The sequence below is a fragment of the Mauremys reevesii genome, linkage group 19 (genome assembly GCF_016161935.1).
Source record: "Mauremys reevesii isolate NIE-2019 linkage group 19, ASM1616193v1, whole genome shotgun sequence".
Lineage (NCBI taxonomy): Eukaryota > Metazoa > Chordata > Testudines > Geoemydidae > Mauremys > Mauremys reevesii.
In genome coordinates this window covers 13,203,282-13,216,849 of record NC_052641.1, presented here as the reverse complement: position 1 = coordinate 13,216,849, position 13,568 = coordinate 13,203,282, and the positions used below count along the sequence as shown (strand labels likewise).

Here is a 13,568-nt window from a genome sequence, read left to right as displayed (position 1 = left end):
GCGCCTTGGCCCTGGGAGAGGCAGAGGGACGCTAGCGGTCTCAATATGCAGCGAGCTGTGCGACTGAATGGCCGGAGGATTCTTGAATGCGACTCAAACATTCTTGAAGCCTGTCAAAGCGCCTGGGAGAAATTCCAGCGCTCCTTTTGGAATGAGTCCCTGCGGCCCGGGAGCCCCCTCCGACTGGCCTGAAATGCCTTGCGGGAGGGAGGGGCAGGCTCAGTGGCACTGCCCCAACGCTCGCAGGGATGCCAGCCAGTGGAAGGCTGAGGCATGTTGGGTTTAGCTCCTCAGCATGGCACCGTTGGTTCCAAAATTGATTCATATTTACTTCCAACGGCTCCTGCTGCAGCTCCTGGCTTTTCACCACGTCCAGGTGCTCCAGCTACAAGCCACTCCTTGCCTCAGCTGCATTTCACAGCCAAAGAGTATTCTTAACATTGTGTGTTCCTCTTCTGCTCTGCGGCATGCTCCAATGGACAGGGCATTGGACTCTGCTACTGGCTGGCTGGGTGACCTTGGCCAAGTCACTTTACTATTGAGTGCCTCGGTTTCCCCATCAATGAAAATGGGAATAATGCTCATTGCCTCCTTTATAATGCACTTTAAGATCCATTGATGAAAAGTGCTATGTATTTGTACCAGGGATTTTGCATTGAAATACAGCTTCTGCAGGGGGCTAGCTAACTGCATGCTATCCCTCTCCTCTGGCAAGCAGAGTTTTCACTAGCCGTGTGCATATCCACTCCTCTCAGAAAAGTCAAGTCCGTTTCTTCCAGTAACCTCCTTTTTTGCTGCTTGTCAATTACGCCATGAATAATTCGGTCTCTAATTCGTCCATCTGGTCACAGTTCACATTCAGGGTGTTGTTACATGTGTCTTGTAACACCAGTCCATGGTCTCACCGGGCAGCTGGTTTCTTGTAAAGAAAACATGCTCGCCCCAGTGACGTTCACACCTGGATCAGTCTTCGGGAAGCTTCCGAAAGGCTTTGCCTAGCAGTTTGCAGTCCCCTTCGTGCTCCCATAGGAATGGATTGTGACTCTCCAATGCCACAGGTAGCAGCCCGGAGGATTTCACCCCCCCGAGTCCTTCTTCAGCACCACTTGCTTCAAGAAGAAGGTGGATTCACTGCAGTCGCTCCTCCAATTCAGGAAGCTGCATTTGCTCCATTATTGTGAATGCTTCAGCTTCCCACAGTGTACTGAAGCAGGGCCCACAAGCATGCTGGGGACAGCCTGAACTTTTCTGGATGGTGTCTTGCCCCCGGTGCAAGAGCGAGGAGTGGAGGTGATCCACGTAGGATGGAGAATTTTCCTGATCAGCAGCCTTCCTGGGCTTCCTTCTGGTGGGAATGCTTCAAGGTGAGCTCCAGAACCCAGCATGACTGATAAATCCTCGGCTGCAGCCTCAGTGTACTGGGAGCAGAGATGGATCCAAAATATGGAGCTGCCCTATGTCACATGGGTGCTTGAGGGTGACACCTTTGGGCATATGGGCTCGAAGGAGAGCATCACTATTCCTAGCTATGGAACTACAGGAAGACCTGTCTGGAAACTGCATTCCACTTGGCACACCTGCTGAACGCACCAACCTTTCTCCTCTGATCTGATCACAGGTTACGCAAGAATGATGGTCGCAGCCTAACGCTTGGTGAACCTTTGTCCACACTGCAGAACTGTGCCACAGTTGGACACCACTCAGGAGGGGACCAGGATCAGAACAGCAGGGGCTGCTGCAGGAGGTGCCGTAGGTGAAGATTAGGGTCCAGTGCTAAAGCTAGGTGCGATCACAACTGCACTAACAAGGGGTGTGGCAGTATTAAGCTCTAGTGGCAGCGCTGCGGGTAGGTAGCGGGTACCGTCCCTTCCTGCACTGTCTGCCGTAGCTTGTATCCTGGAGCTTAGATGCTGCAGTGAGCTCAGATCAGTGCATTAAATCATGGACTGTCTGGTGCAATACTCAAGGACAAGGGGGTGAGTTACAGCTGGAGCGTTCACCTTACAGCTGAGCTCCTAGCTAGCATCAGCCAGCACAGGGGAAAGGTGCCTTTGGTATCCCAGGGTAGGGACAGCCCGTCACAGCCAGGTATCCCCGGCCTCCTCTCCCCTTCACTGGGGAAGTGAGACATTCCAAAAAGACGGGGCAGGGGGAAGCTCCAGCTGTCTATGGAACATCTTCCTCTGCGGCCTCAGCCAGGGCCCAGCTGCAGCACCGCGCCAGTGGCCTTGTGGATAACACCGGCCTTTGTGCGCTCACGGGAGGCATTGAAGAGTCTGGTGTTTCCATGACCAGCCCTGCACATGCCCAGCTCGGGAGAGAGCGAGATGCTCCCACCCGCCCAACATCCTGCTCTCCCGTATTCCCAACACTGACAGCAGCCTAAGGAGCCCAGCAGCTTCCCCCGTCACACTGGCTCGCCCCTCTCCCTGCCCTGGCAATGGGCTCTAGCGGCATGAAACGCTGAGCAACAAGAATTCCTGCCTCATACCGCGCTGCCGCCACCTTACCTAGGATGTTGGGCAGAGTCATTGAAACGGTGGCGTGCCTCAGTTTCCCCAGGAACCTGGGACCAGTCAGACCCGCAGGGTTGGCCAGCACTAACCAGCTCAGCCCGGATCCTTCTCTTGTTTAAGTTAAAGCGACTTTTGCCTTTAATGCCAAAGGGACCCCACTGGGCCGTATCCTGGCCATGTCAGGGGCTAGTGCTGGGGAATTCTCCTGTCCGCCTGCTCGGATCCGTTCCTAGCCGGAATCCCCGGGCCAGTAGCCTCTGCTCCCCGCTGTGCCGGTCCGTGTAGCCCCTTCCCTGCCTCCTTGGCTGGGCCGGGCCAGGGCCACAGCAAACCGCGGCAGGCGAAGGGAGGGGGGTCTCAAGTTCCCCCTTCTGGCTGGCCGCCCTAGGGAGTGTGTGTGTGTGTGGGGGGGGTCTGTCTGCAGGGCAGCCCCCACCCCACTCAGCTCCACACGGGGCTTTGCCAAGCGCCTGAGCTCTGGGCAGGGCTTGGTGCCGGGGTGACCCCTCCTGCCTGCGCTTTGCGCCCCCCACGGGTGTGCGCTTCCCACGAGCGAACCTCCTGCCCCGTGGGGGGGGGGACACGCAGAGCCCCCGCAGGAGCCCGGGGCCCCTCTCAGGACGGACCCGCCCCCGCGGGGGGCTTTGCAGCCCCCTCCTCCGCCCCTGCCCACGGGACCCGCTCACCTGCCAGGGCCCAGCCCGTGGGGCCTCCTGCCCACCTCGGTCATCGGTGCCGGCCGCCTGCGCCCCGAGCCCGCCGCACGCACCCGCCAGCCGGAGGGGAACTTTGAGCGCGGCCCCCTGCGAGCGCTGAACTTGGGCAGGGCTGAGCCGGCCCGGCCCGCCCCGCCGCCTCTGGCCCTGCCCCCTCGCCCGGCGCAGGGGCCCGGCCGGCTCCCACAGCGGGGAGAAATTCCTCCCCGTTCCCATGCTCCTGGCAGGCGCAGCAGCCGCTTCCCGACCGCGCACCGCCTGAGCAAACAAACCCCAGAGCCCTGGGAACGAGACCGGCCCCGGCGCCTGGGAATCCGGAGTGACTCCGGCGCCGCGCTGGTGTCAAACCGGCACAACAGAATCCGGCCTGGCTCAAGCAGGAGCAGCAATGGGCCGGAGAAGGAGCTGGTGTAAACCAGTGTCTCTCCACAGACTTGACACCAGGGAGCCTGGGACATCAGATGCTTCCAGATACTGCGGGGACCTGGGCGGCAGCACAAACCCCTCAGATTGGAGCTCAGAACCCTCTGAACAAGCAAACCCAGTTCCAGGGAGACGGCTTCTGAGTTAGAGACAAGCAATGGGGCTGAATCCCCTAAACCAAGGACCGTGCCCCTCGTGTCACGCCCACACAGGCCTCCCTCCCTGGCACCCGAATCGGGTGGCATCCCGCTCTGCCGCAGACAGGGGACGCTGAGTGGCGGCCCTGGGAGGGTGGTGTTTATGGGAAAGAGATGGATCCTGCACAGGTCCCAGCCCGGGTTGGGCCGGGTTGTGTTCTCCCCCAAGCTGCGCCCTATGGCTGGGCTTCGGGGAGTTGCGGGGCTGGGGAGCAGCCGAGCCCAGCAAGGCAAGAGAGCCCAGCTCCCAGGGAGAAGGGTGCTGGCTCATGCCCTTAGGCTGTGGTTGTAGAGCCTAGCATTTCAGTGCATGTGTATGTGCGTTCACGGGCGTGTGCATTCACGGGCGTGTGCATTCACAACCGTGTGTGTGCATGTGTGTTCATGGGCATGTGTAGCGGGATCAGATGGCCTCAGTGCAGCCAGCCCTCGAAGTGGAGAAGCCAAGGCATAGTGCAGCTCCCATTAGAAGGTCACCTCTTTGGGCTGAGTTAAAGGTGAGGGAGGCTCCCCAGGCAGGGGCTGAAATTGGGGAGGGCAGGGGGTTGCTGCCCTTTAGGGCTTTGGGGGCCAGGCTGACAAGATCCTACAGTCATCACAAAAGCATGGCGGGGGCCAGCCAGTGCCAGCTGTAACTCCCGGCAGCCGCCCCCCCGGCCCAGCTCATCCCCTCCTCACATTCCGAGCGCGTTCCCAAGCAGAGGCCTCCTTTACAACGTCCACCTGGGCTCTAACAGTCGGTGGAGCCGAGAGGCACAGGGGTGAGGCCCAGGGGCAGCGCTGTCCTCTGGGAGTCACAGGCCTCTGGAGTCTGAGAAACCCCGCAGCAGCTGCAAGTGCATGTCGGCTGAACCAGAGACTGGGGCCGTTATGAAAGTGACACTCCCCTCCCAGGAGGCGAGGGAGGGGGAGAGAGAAGGAAAGAGAAAAAGATAGGGCCGAGCAATGGAGCTCTCCAAATCCCGCTCCCCCATTCCAGCTCTGCTCCCAGACACAGCGCCCCCAACTCCTGGAGTATTTCTCTAGTGGATCAAACCGACAAAGCCACGACTTGAAACTAAACTGAGAACAAGGCAACGGGAAGGCCGGGCTAAACCAGGCTGCCTGAGACGTTTCCGTCCCGACCGGAAGCAGGAAAGACCAGAAATCCCACGGGAAGCTTGTTCTCATGAAGCCGCCAACCCCAGGCGGCGGATGCAAGAGGTTCTATAAGCAGCCCCACTTTCCCAGGTGTCTGTGTAAGGGAGTGTTGCCTAGGGGCTAGCACTCAGGACTGGGCGACCAGCCTCCTGGGTTCTAGGCTAGCTTTATGACCTGGGGCACTCACTTTGCCTCTTTGTGGCTCAGTTTCCCTTGTAGGTAAAATGAGGATAATACCCCCTGTCCTCCAGGGGTGTGTGAAAGGTGGGGGTTGGGAAATAGCTGGCAAGCGCTGGGCGGGCAGAATTCAGCGTTGTTATTACCTCCGGAGAAAATCCATCACTAAATACACAGGAAGTTGGCCCGAGGGGATGCCTCAGAGGGGCTCGATCCTGCAAGGTGCTGAGCACTCTGGCCCTGATCCAGCTGAGCACTTCAGGTTGCACTCGATTTTGAGCATGTGCTTAGTCCAAGACCATTCAGGTGCTTAAATGCTTTGCTGGGTTGGGGCCAGAGTCCTCCGCACCCTGCAGGCTTGAGCCCTCGTTCAGCAGCAGAACAAGGGTGCACTGGAGTAGCTGAGCATGATCACGCTGTGTCTTACCTCCCTTGCGGGCTCTCCCAGGAGGCAGGCGGCAGCTCCTCCTTCGCTCCTTCTTTTCCTTCCAACAGGACGGGCTCTTGCAACAGCTCTGCTGTGGTACAGCCAGTTCTTGGAGCTTGGATAGGCTCTTGGGCTGGGCTGGCAGCAGGTCCCTCTCCCATGCCCCCAGGTGCCTGCCCAGGAGGAGGGTCGTTCCCCGAGGCGTCAGATCCCACCCCAGGCTCTGTTGTGATTGATTTACCCAGGCTGGGGCTGTTATTCGATGGCAAAGTCCCTGAGGAAGCATCTGCTGCTGGAGCAGGGTCAGCGGGAGCCACTGACTCTAGGATGGCCGGTGGGGACGTGCCAGGGGCTCTGCCACCTGTGGTCCCTCTGTCATGGGAGCTTTGGGAGCTCTTGGTCCGTTTCCCCGCCCCGCTGGGGGTGGTCCTGGGCATCGTCCCCATGTGGCTGTACATGTCGCACGACCTGGCGTAGGGGGATGGGCTCTTGGGCATGGTGTTCAAGTCATCCTGAGTGCTCTCCAGGGCGTCCTCCAGGAAGCTGTTAGGGTGCAGGGTCCCTGCCCGCAGGCTCTCCGTGGGGCTGGCAGGGGCAGACACTCGCCGGAGGGTGAAGGCTCGAGGGATGTTGCTCAGGCTCCCAAAGCCTTTAAACTTAAAGAACTCTGGAAAGGAAAAGGAATCGTGAGCTGGGGTGGGGGGTGACAGGGTCTCGGCATGGGATTGAGATGGTGCTGAAGGCAGTCTCTGCAGTGAGGTTGTCCCCTCTGACGTGGGTGTAGCTCAATGGAGTTGCACCCTGAGAGAGAAGAGTCAGACCCAGCCAGCCTGACACCCCTCTGGCCTGCACCTTGGGTTGTCAGAGAGGCAGCGTGGCCTAATGGCTAGGTCGCTGGACTGGGGCTCAGGAGAACTCGGCTCAGTTCCTGAGTCTGCCACTTTGCTCAGCCGAGGCTTCAGATCTGGGCATCATTTCACTGATGGAGAAAGGGAGGCACAAGGTGATGACGTGATTGTGCCTAGAACAGCCTCTCGCTCCACTGGCAGAACCCAGTTCTTTTCATCCCTCCTCTTGTTGCCTTTGTCAGGAAGGTTTCTTCTGCCCCCCTCGCCCCCCGGTGAGAACAGTTGTGGGTCCCAGGGCTGCTCTGCACCATTGCGGTTTTGTGTGTGCTTTGCACAGTATGTAATAATCCAGAACTTTAAGGGGCTGCTCAGCTCGGAGCCTGTGCACATTAGTTAAACCAGAGTTCGTGGGTGGGGGACGCAGCCTGTGAGTGGACACATCTTCTGTGGGAGGGGCTGGACCAGCTCCAGCAGGGACGTCATAGGTGCCAATTGCAGAGTGCTGGCACTCACCCCCACCTCGTATTCCATCCGGCCCCAATCCTGCCCTCATTGACATTGGGGCAGCACCCCCCCCCCACATCAGTGGCACAACACCTGTGTAACTAAGGGCCTGATTCTCCTCTGTCTTGCACCCTGTCTCATCGACAGGCCCATACTCAGTAGGTGCCTGGGATCAGGCATACCAACCCCACAGTGGCCATCGCTACCACCTGTGAACTCCCTTTAGGGTCACAGCCCAACGAGCCCCCTCTGCTGGACGAGAGCCGTAGCCCAGTTTTGAGACGAATGATTTGTAATTCCCTTGTTTCTGTTCATTGGCTGCCCCGGACAGGGAGAGACTTTAAAGCGACCTGGCCAGAGGGCCCAGTCACAGGAAGAGGCAGACTACCACAGCATTGGAGCAACCATCGGCTGGAGGTGCCTGGCAGGGAGAGAGGTGCTACACTGCGCTTGGCCACAAGGAGGCACTAGCTGTGAGTCAACCCCTTCGCGGTGTGAAATGTAACCGTTCTGATCTGGCAGCATTTTACACCCAGTTTGCATTTCAGCCACCCTGCGCCTAAGAGACTATTTCAGTCAGAGAGTGACTCAGCCTTGTGATATGCTCAGCTTCCAAATAGAACAGCACCACATTTCTCCAAGATCTAGCTGCCCATACATTCAGCCACGCAGAGCCTGAAAAGCTATCTGTAATACCTGGTAACTCCTGCTGATATAATATCCATGGGTATGCAGGTATGTGGCAGCAGGTGTCCTTGAGTGTGTCTGTATTTCGGAAGGGGGAAGGGGAGTGTATGTGTGTCTGTCTTTGGTACATGGTGCACCGTGATTGCGTATATCAGCGCGAGCGAGATGGTGTAGCTGCGTGTGTGTGATAGCATGTGTGTATATCAGTGTGTGGGGGACCCTGTGCCTGTGTGTATGTCGGTGTGTGTATGAGCATGAGTGTATGTTAATGTGGGTGGGAACATATGACCGTGAATGTGTATGTGGGTACGTGTGGGGTTGGTTTGCTGTGTCAATGGGACCATGAGTGTGTATGTGGGTACCTGTGGAGCCGGGTTGCTGTGTGGATGGGACCGTGTGACCGTGAGTGTGTATGTGGGTACGTGTGTGGCCGGGTTGCTGTGTGGATGGGACCTTGTGACCATGAGGGTGTCTGTCGGTACGTGTGTGGCCGGGTTCCTGTGTGGATGGGACCGTGTGACCGTGAGTGTGTATGTGGGTACCTGTGGAGCCGGGTTGCTGTGTGGATGGGACCATGTGACCGTGAGGGTGTCTGTTGGTACGTGTGTGGCCGGGTTGCTGTGTGGATGGGACATGTGACCGTGAGGGTGTCTGTCGGTACGTGTGTGGCCGGGTTGCTGTGTGGATGGGACATGTGACCGTGAGGGTGTCTGTCGGTACGTGTGTGGCCGGGTTGCTGTGTGGGTGCCCGTGTCTATGACTGTTTTCCTCTGAAGTAGTTCAGGGCCCCTTTGCACTCCAGAGCTAGCAGTTCAGCCTGCGTTCAGCAAGAAGCGTGTGCTGTGGGAAGGATATTCATCTACCCACTTCCTAAGCTGAGCGAGCGAGCAGTTAGACCCTCTCGATCACTGTTTTAATCTCCCAGCTGCCACCTGCTACTGCTGAGTGCAGAGCGTTAACCGAAGTCATATTTATAACCCTCACAGGATGAGTTTGCGTTTCACACCCCAGCCCTTTCCCCCCAGCTCTGCTCTGTTGGGTAGCAGCACAGGGTCAGAATATCACCCCCCTCTTTCTCCTTGTGCACCCCGCAAATGAGGGCAGAACACAATCTCGCCAGGCGTTGCTCTTTCTGTGGCATTACTGTCTGCATGCCACGCGCATGGTTCAGGGAGCAGGTAACTGGGTCTCCCGCTGGATTGCTATTTCCCTTCTAGGAGGCTGCAGTGCTGTGCCAATGCAGCATAGCTCCGTGTAGTGCTGTTACAGGGTTTGGGGCTGGGACACAAGGCAGGAATCACCGGGTGAAAGTCTCTGGCCTGGGTTAGCAGGAAATCAGACTAGTCCCAATGGTCCTTTCTGGCCTCAGAGTCTATGGAACCGTGGCTGTGGCATTATGAATGCAAAGCTTTGTCCTTCTCTACTACCATTTTTTTGCAGGATCTCAACGCATTTGGCAAACAAGACTTGCAAAACCCCGGCAGGAAAACTCAGGTACAAAGAGAGGAAGTGATGTGCCCAAAGTCAGGCAGTAAATTAAGTGGCACAACCACGAGTGACACCAGATGTCCTGACTCCCAGGCCTGAATTTCACTCCTAGATCAAGCCACCTATAATCTCTTAGTCCATTTCAGAGAAGGGGCTAGCGTACGAGGAGAAGGGATTTAACTCACTTTTCTGGTTTATTTGCATTATGGTAGCAGTTAGAGGCCCCCACTGAAATTGTGCTGGGGCTGGATAAACACTTCATGGGATGGTCCCTGCCCTGACACCGTCCAATCTGAACAAAGGCTGGGACACTGAAGCACAGAGAGAGATGGGAAGTCAAGTCAAAGGGAGCGGGGCAGCTAACTGTCATTTGTGCCTTTGGAATCTCCCTCTAACGGACTTGACCAGGGTCATGCAGGAAGCCTGTAGCAGAGCTGAGACGGGAACCTAGATCTCCTGAGTCCCAGTGCAATACCTTAACCTCCAGACCATCCTTCTCCTCTGTCAGCTGGGGAGGGGGCCCTAGTGATGGGGAATTGATGGATTTGTTGACAGGGGGCATCCAACACCACTGTGCCCCACGATGGGCGAGCAGTAAATGCAGCTCTGCCACAGACATCACTTCATGCCACTGAGCCTCAGTTTCTCTTGTCTCTAAATCAGGGATAATCCTGACGTGACGAGGGTGCTGTGAGGCTGGGTTAGTACATGGTTGCAAAGCACTGAGTGAGCCTGGGGGGGAAGGACGATTCTATGCAAAGTCTCAGGGTGGGCCCCAAGCCTTTGGAAATGGGGAAAATGCAAATTTAAATTCTAGCATCATCCTCTCAGGCCAAGTTATGTGCGAGGGAGGCTTGCTGGGAAGGAAGTGTGTGAGGGGGCAGAAAATGAAATTATGCTGGGGTAGCTGCCTTTACGGGCTTTGGGGAAAACCCCAGGGCTTGGGGAAAGAAGAGAGTTCAACCCCCAGCTGCTGCTGATTAGTTTCCTCTGAGACCAACTCCAAAGAGCTCATTAGCCCTGTGCACACTTAGGGTGAGATCCTGGCCCCAGTGAAGTTGGTGGGAAAACCCCCATTGCAATGAGGCCAGGATTTCAGCCATAGCCTAGACACACTGAAGTCAGTCTGGGTTCACTCCACTGTTCCACCCAGTCCCACCATGGCCCATGGCTGGGGTACCACCTGCTGCCTCCTGTGTGCTCCATCCAGGTGCGGGATTAAGGGCGGGTCAGGAGCCCCCATGGTGCTCCGGGAGGCAGGCAGGCAGGCGGGGGGAGAGGAGAAACACCTGTCCTGTACTTCTCTCTGCACCCGATTTCACACTGGATTAAACCAAACTGGTCCCAGCTCAACAGTTCAGTTCAGTTAGGGGCTGATCAAGTGGATTAGTTTATATACCTCGACCTGCGAGAGGTGGGACTAGACCCCCTCAAAGCAAATCCAGCCCCGTCCCAGTCAGCCCAACCGAGAGTGAAACAAAAGTGGCTCTTGCTCTGAAAGGCCAGTGAGAACCTGGCAGCCACGAACCCACTGACAATATGGGCTGTTTGCATCCTCCGCTGGTGCGGCTCGGGAGCTCCCGCCAGACCAATGTGCAGCCCCATGGGGGGGGCTGAGACGCACACAGGCTCACCACACGCAGCGCTCTCCCCCCACAGCCCCTCCATTCCGCCTCGCCGTGCTTTAAAGTACAAACATGTACTAATCCAGCGTTCCCCGGAGCGACTTACTGAATTTTTTGAAGGCCCCTTTCTTCTGGCCCTCTGCCATTGTCAGCGTGTGATGGAGCCACCGAAACGAAGCGGGTCTAAGTTTATAACTCTCCCTACGCCCTCCCCTCCCTTCCTCTTCCCCCGCCCCCACCCTCTCTCTTTCACTCAGCATTTCCTCTATCTTTAAAAAGGCCATCACCTACTCACAGCCCCTGCCCCCTCCCCCTGCTGGCACCACAGGGGATCGCGCCCCTGTTGTCGCCAGCTGCCCTGCCTTCCACTCAACCACAGCCACCAAGGGAGTCGTATGATCTGTATTTTGCTCGCCCCCGATCAGGACCAGGGCCCCATACAAACACATGGGAAGACAGGGTCCAGGCCCCACAATCTAATGGTAATAGCTGCTCTTGCATTGGCCAGGAATCAAAGCAGGGTCTTCCAGGCTGAGCTGGGGGGGGGGGGGGTTTACCCTGGAACCACCAGGGCTTTTAACCCCAACCCTGCCATGCAAAGGGATGTCCCCTGCCCTCGAGGACCCAGCTAGCTGGATTACAGCCTGCTGCGCAGATAGTGAGATCCTCCCGACCCTCGATTGCTCTGGCCCCCAGGGCGCAAGAGGGGTTTCTGCGGAGAGAGTGTGTTGTCCGGCTAGTGACGCTGGACAAGGGGGAATCCTGACAGCTCCTTTTAGGGCCTGATCCCATTCCCACTGCGCTTGGCCCTGCCCAGCGGACGGTTGCTGCTTGGGAGGCGATTGCAGTTGGCTGGGCAGAGGAGGTGGTTCTCAGCTCGTGTTGACATTTGCCGGGTTGATATTGCCTTTCTGAGCCCAGGGATTAAGCCATCTGGCCCTGTCATTGTGGTCTGAGTTGCGAAACAAGACGGGGTGACAATGCTGGCAATGACAGTGTAATAAACATCCACATTCTCAATGGGTCCCTAAGTGCTTTTACAAGCTTTACTTACTGATTGCACCTTGGACAATGGGACCAGCTCCTTTACCTGGAGTACATCTGGAGCGACTGGGTACCCAGATTGACTGGGTACATGTCACCTCAGGATGGGATGCAGAGATAAAGTTTCATGACACCTTAAATGACGGCTTCTTGGAGCAGCTGGTCCTGGAACCCACCAGAGGATTTAGTCCTAAGCGGAGCACAGGATCTGGTCCAAGAAGTAAATGTTGCTGGACTGCTTGGTAATAGTGACCATAATATAATTAAATTTAATATCCCTGTGGTGGGAAAAACACCACAGCGGCCCAGCACTGTAGCATTTCATTTCAGAAAGGGGAACTACACAAAAATGAGGAGGTTAGTTAAACAGAAATGAAAGGGTTCAGAGAGGTAGCTGTGTCAGTCTGTATCAGCAAAAACAACGAGGCGTCCTTGTGGCACCTTAGAGACTAATGCATTTATTTGGGCACAAGTTTTTGTGGGATATAACCCACTTCATCGGATGCATGGAGTGGAAAATACGTAGGGAGGTATAAATACACGTCAACTGTTGAGAATAGCCCACTTCCACCTTGATTGAATTGGCTTGTTAGCACTGACTCCCCCACTTGGTAAGGCAACTCCCATCTTTTCATATGCTGTGTATTTATACCTCCCTACTGTATTTTCCACTCCATGCATCCGATGAAGTGGGTTCTAGCCCACAAAAGCTTATGTCCAAATACATTTGTTAGTCTCTAAGGTGCCCCAAGGACTCCTCGTTTTTGTTTTTGTTTAGAAATTAAAGGGTACGGCACCAGAAGTGAAATCTCTGCAAGCTGCATGGAAACTTTTTAAAGACACCATAATTGAGGCTCAACTGAAATGTACACCCCAAATTCAAACACATAGTAAGAGAACCAAAAAAGAGCCACCGTGGCTAAACACCAAAGTAGAAGAAGCAGTGAGAGGCAAAAAGGCATCCTTTAAAAAGTGCAAGTTAAATCCTAGTGAGGAAAATCGAAAGGAGCAAAAAAACCTGGTTTTGTTCATACCCATCAATCTTAATGAGGCTTTAATTGAGCCCATGCCCAGGTTTCAGCCAGCACATAACAGTATTTTGGACCCTGAAGGGGTGGCAGGTGGGGAGGACAATCTAATCCACGTTCTACCCACCCAGACACTCACAGTGGAGTGGCTTGCACGGGTATAACTGAAGGGCAGGATTTAGCGCATCTAGTGGAACCAGGCAGTGAATCTGATCTCGTTTCGATGGTTCAGTCAGTGAGTTCCTACATTAGAAGTAGGTGTGAACCATTCGGCCCAGTTATGGCCCCAGGAGATGCTGTCTCACAGCCAGCTCTCTGTGCACCCGAATGGACTCAAGTTTTACACGAGTGGCCAGCTCAGCAGAGATCAGAAATGGAGCTTCCTGGGCGGCAGCGAAGGGTGGCCAATGGCGAGGCTGAAGTGAAGGTTGGTTATGCAGGAATTGATCCAACAGGACTGTAATCAGAGGAGTGTTTTGCACCGTCTCCGGGGCCCAGATGACGTAGCTGTGTTCCCCGCAGCTGGGGCTCCTCATCTTTTCTGTGCAGTTTAAACAGCATCCGGCTGCAGCAACAGCCGCACTGCATGGAAAGAGAGCGTGGCATTCCAGCAGGCCGAGTGCTTATAGCCATCCCAAGGGGAGCAGTAGCCCTGGAACGACCCAGATGGACAGTGCATGGGGGAAAGGGAGACCAGCCCTTTCTGGTCCACAGGTCCGAGCTTTAGGCTTAGGGATTAGGCTCCTGC

At 56.1% G+C, this 13,568-nt stretch overlaps 1 protein-coding gene across 2 annotated transcripts in view; it reads right to left on the bottom strand.

The window, feature by feature from the left end:
* SH2D3C (SH2 domain containing 3C) overlaps positions 1–10,930 on the bottom strand; it is a 51,228-nt gene extending 40,298 nt beyond the window's left edge. The window contains exons 1-2 of one of the 2 annotated variants that reach the window (XM_039506284.1): positions 10,855–10,930; positions 5,597–6,263 (exon numbers count right to left, since the gene is read on the bottom strand). In XM_039506284.1, the coding sequence (XP_039362218.1) occupies positions 5,597–6,263; positions 10,855–10,894 (707 nt within the window). In that variant the 5' untranslated portion in view covers positions 10,895–10,930. Of the gene's footprint in view, positions 1–3,202; positions 3,329–5,596; positions 6,264–10,854 lie in introns of those variants that run through there. The other variant, XM_039506285.1, reaches the window with a different exon arrangement.
* Positions 10,931–13,568: the final 2,638 nt, after the last annotated feature.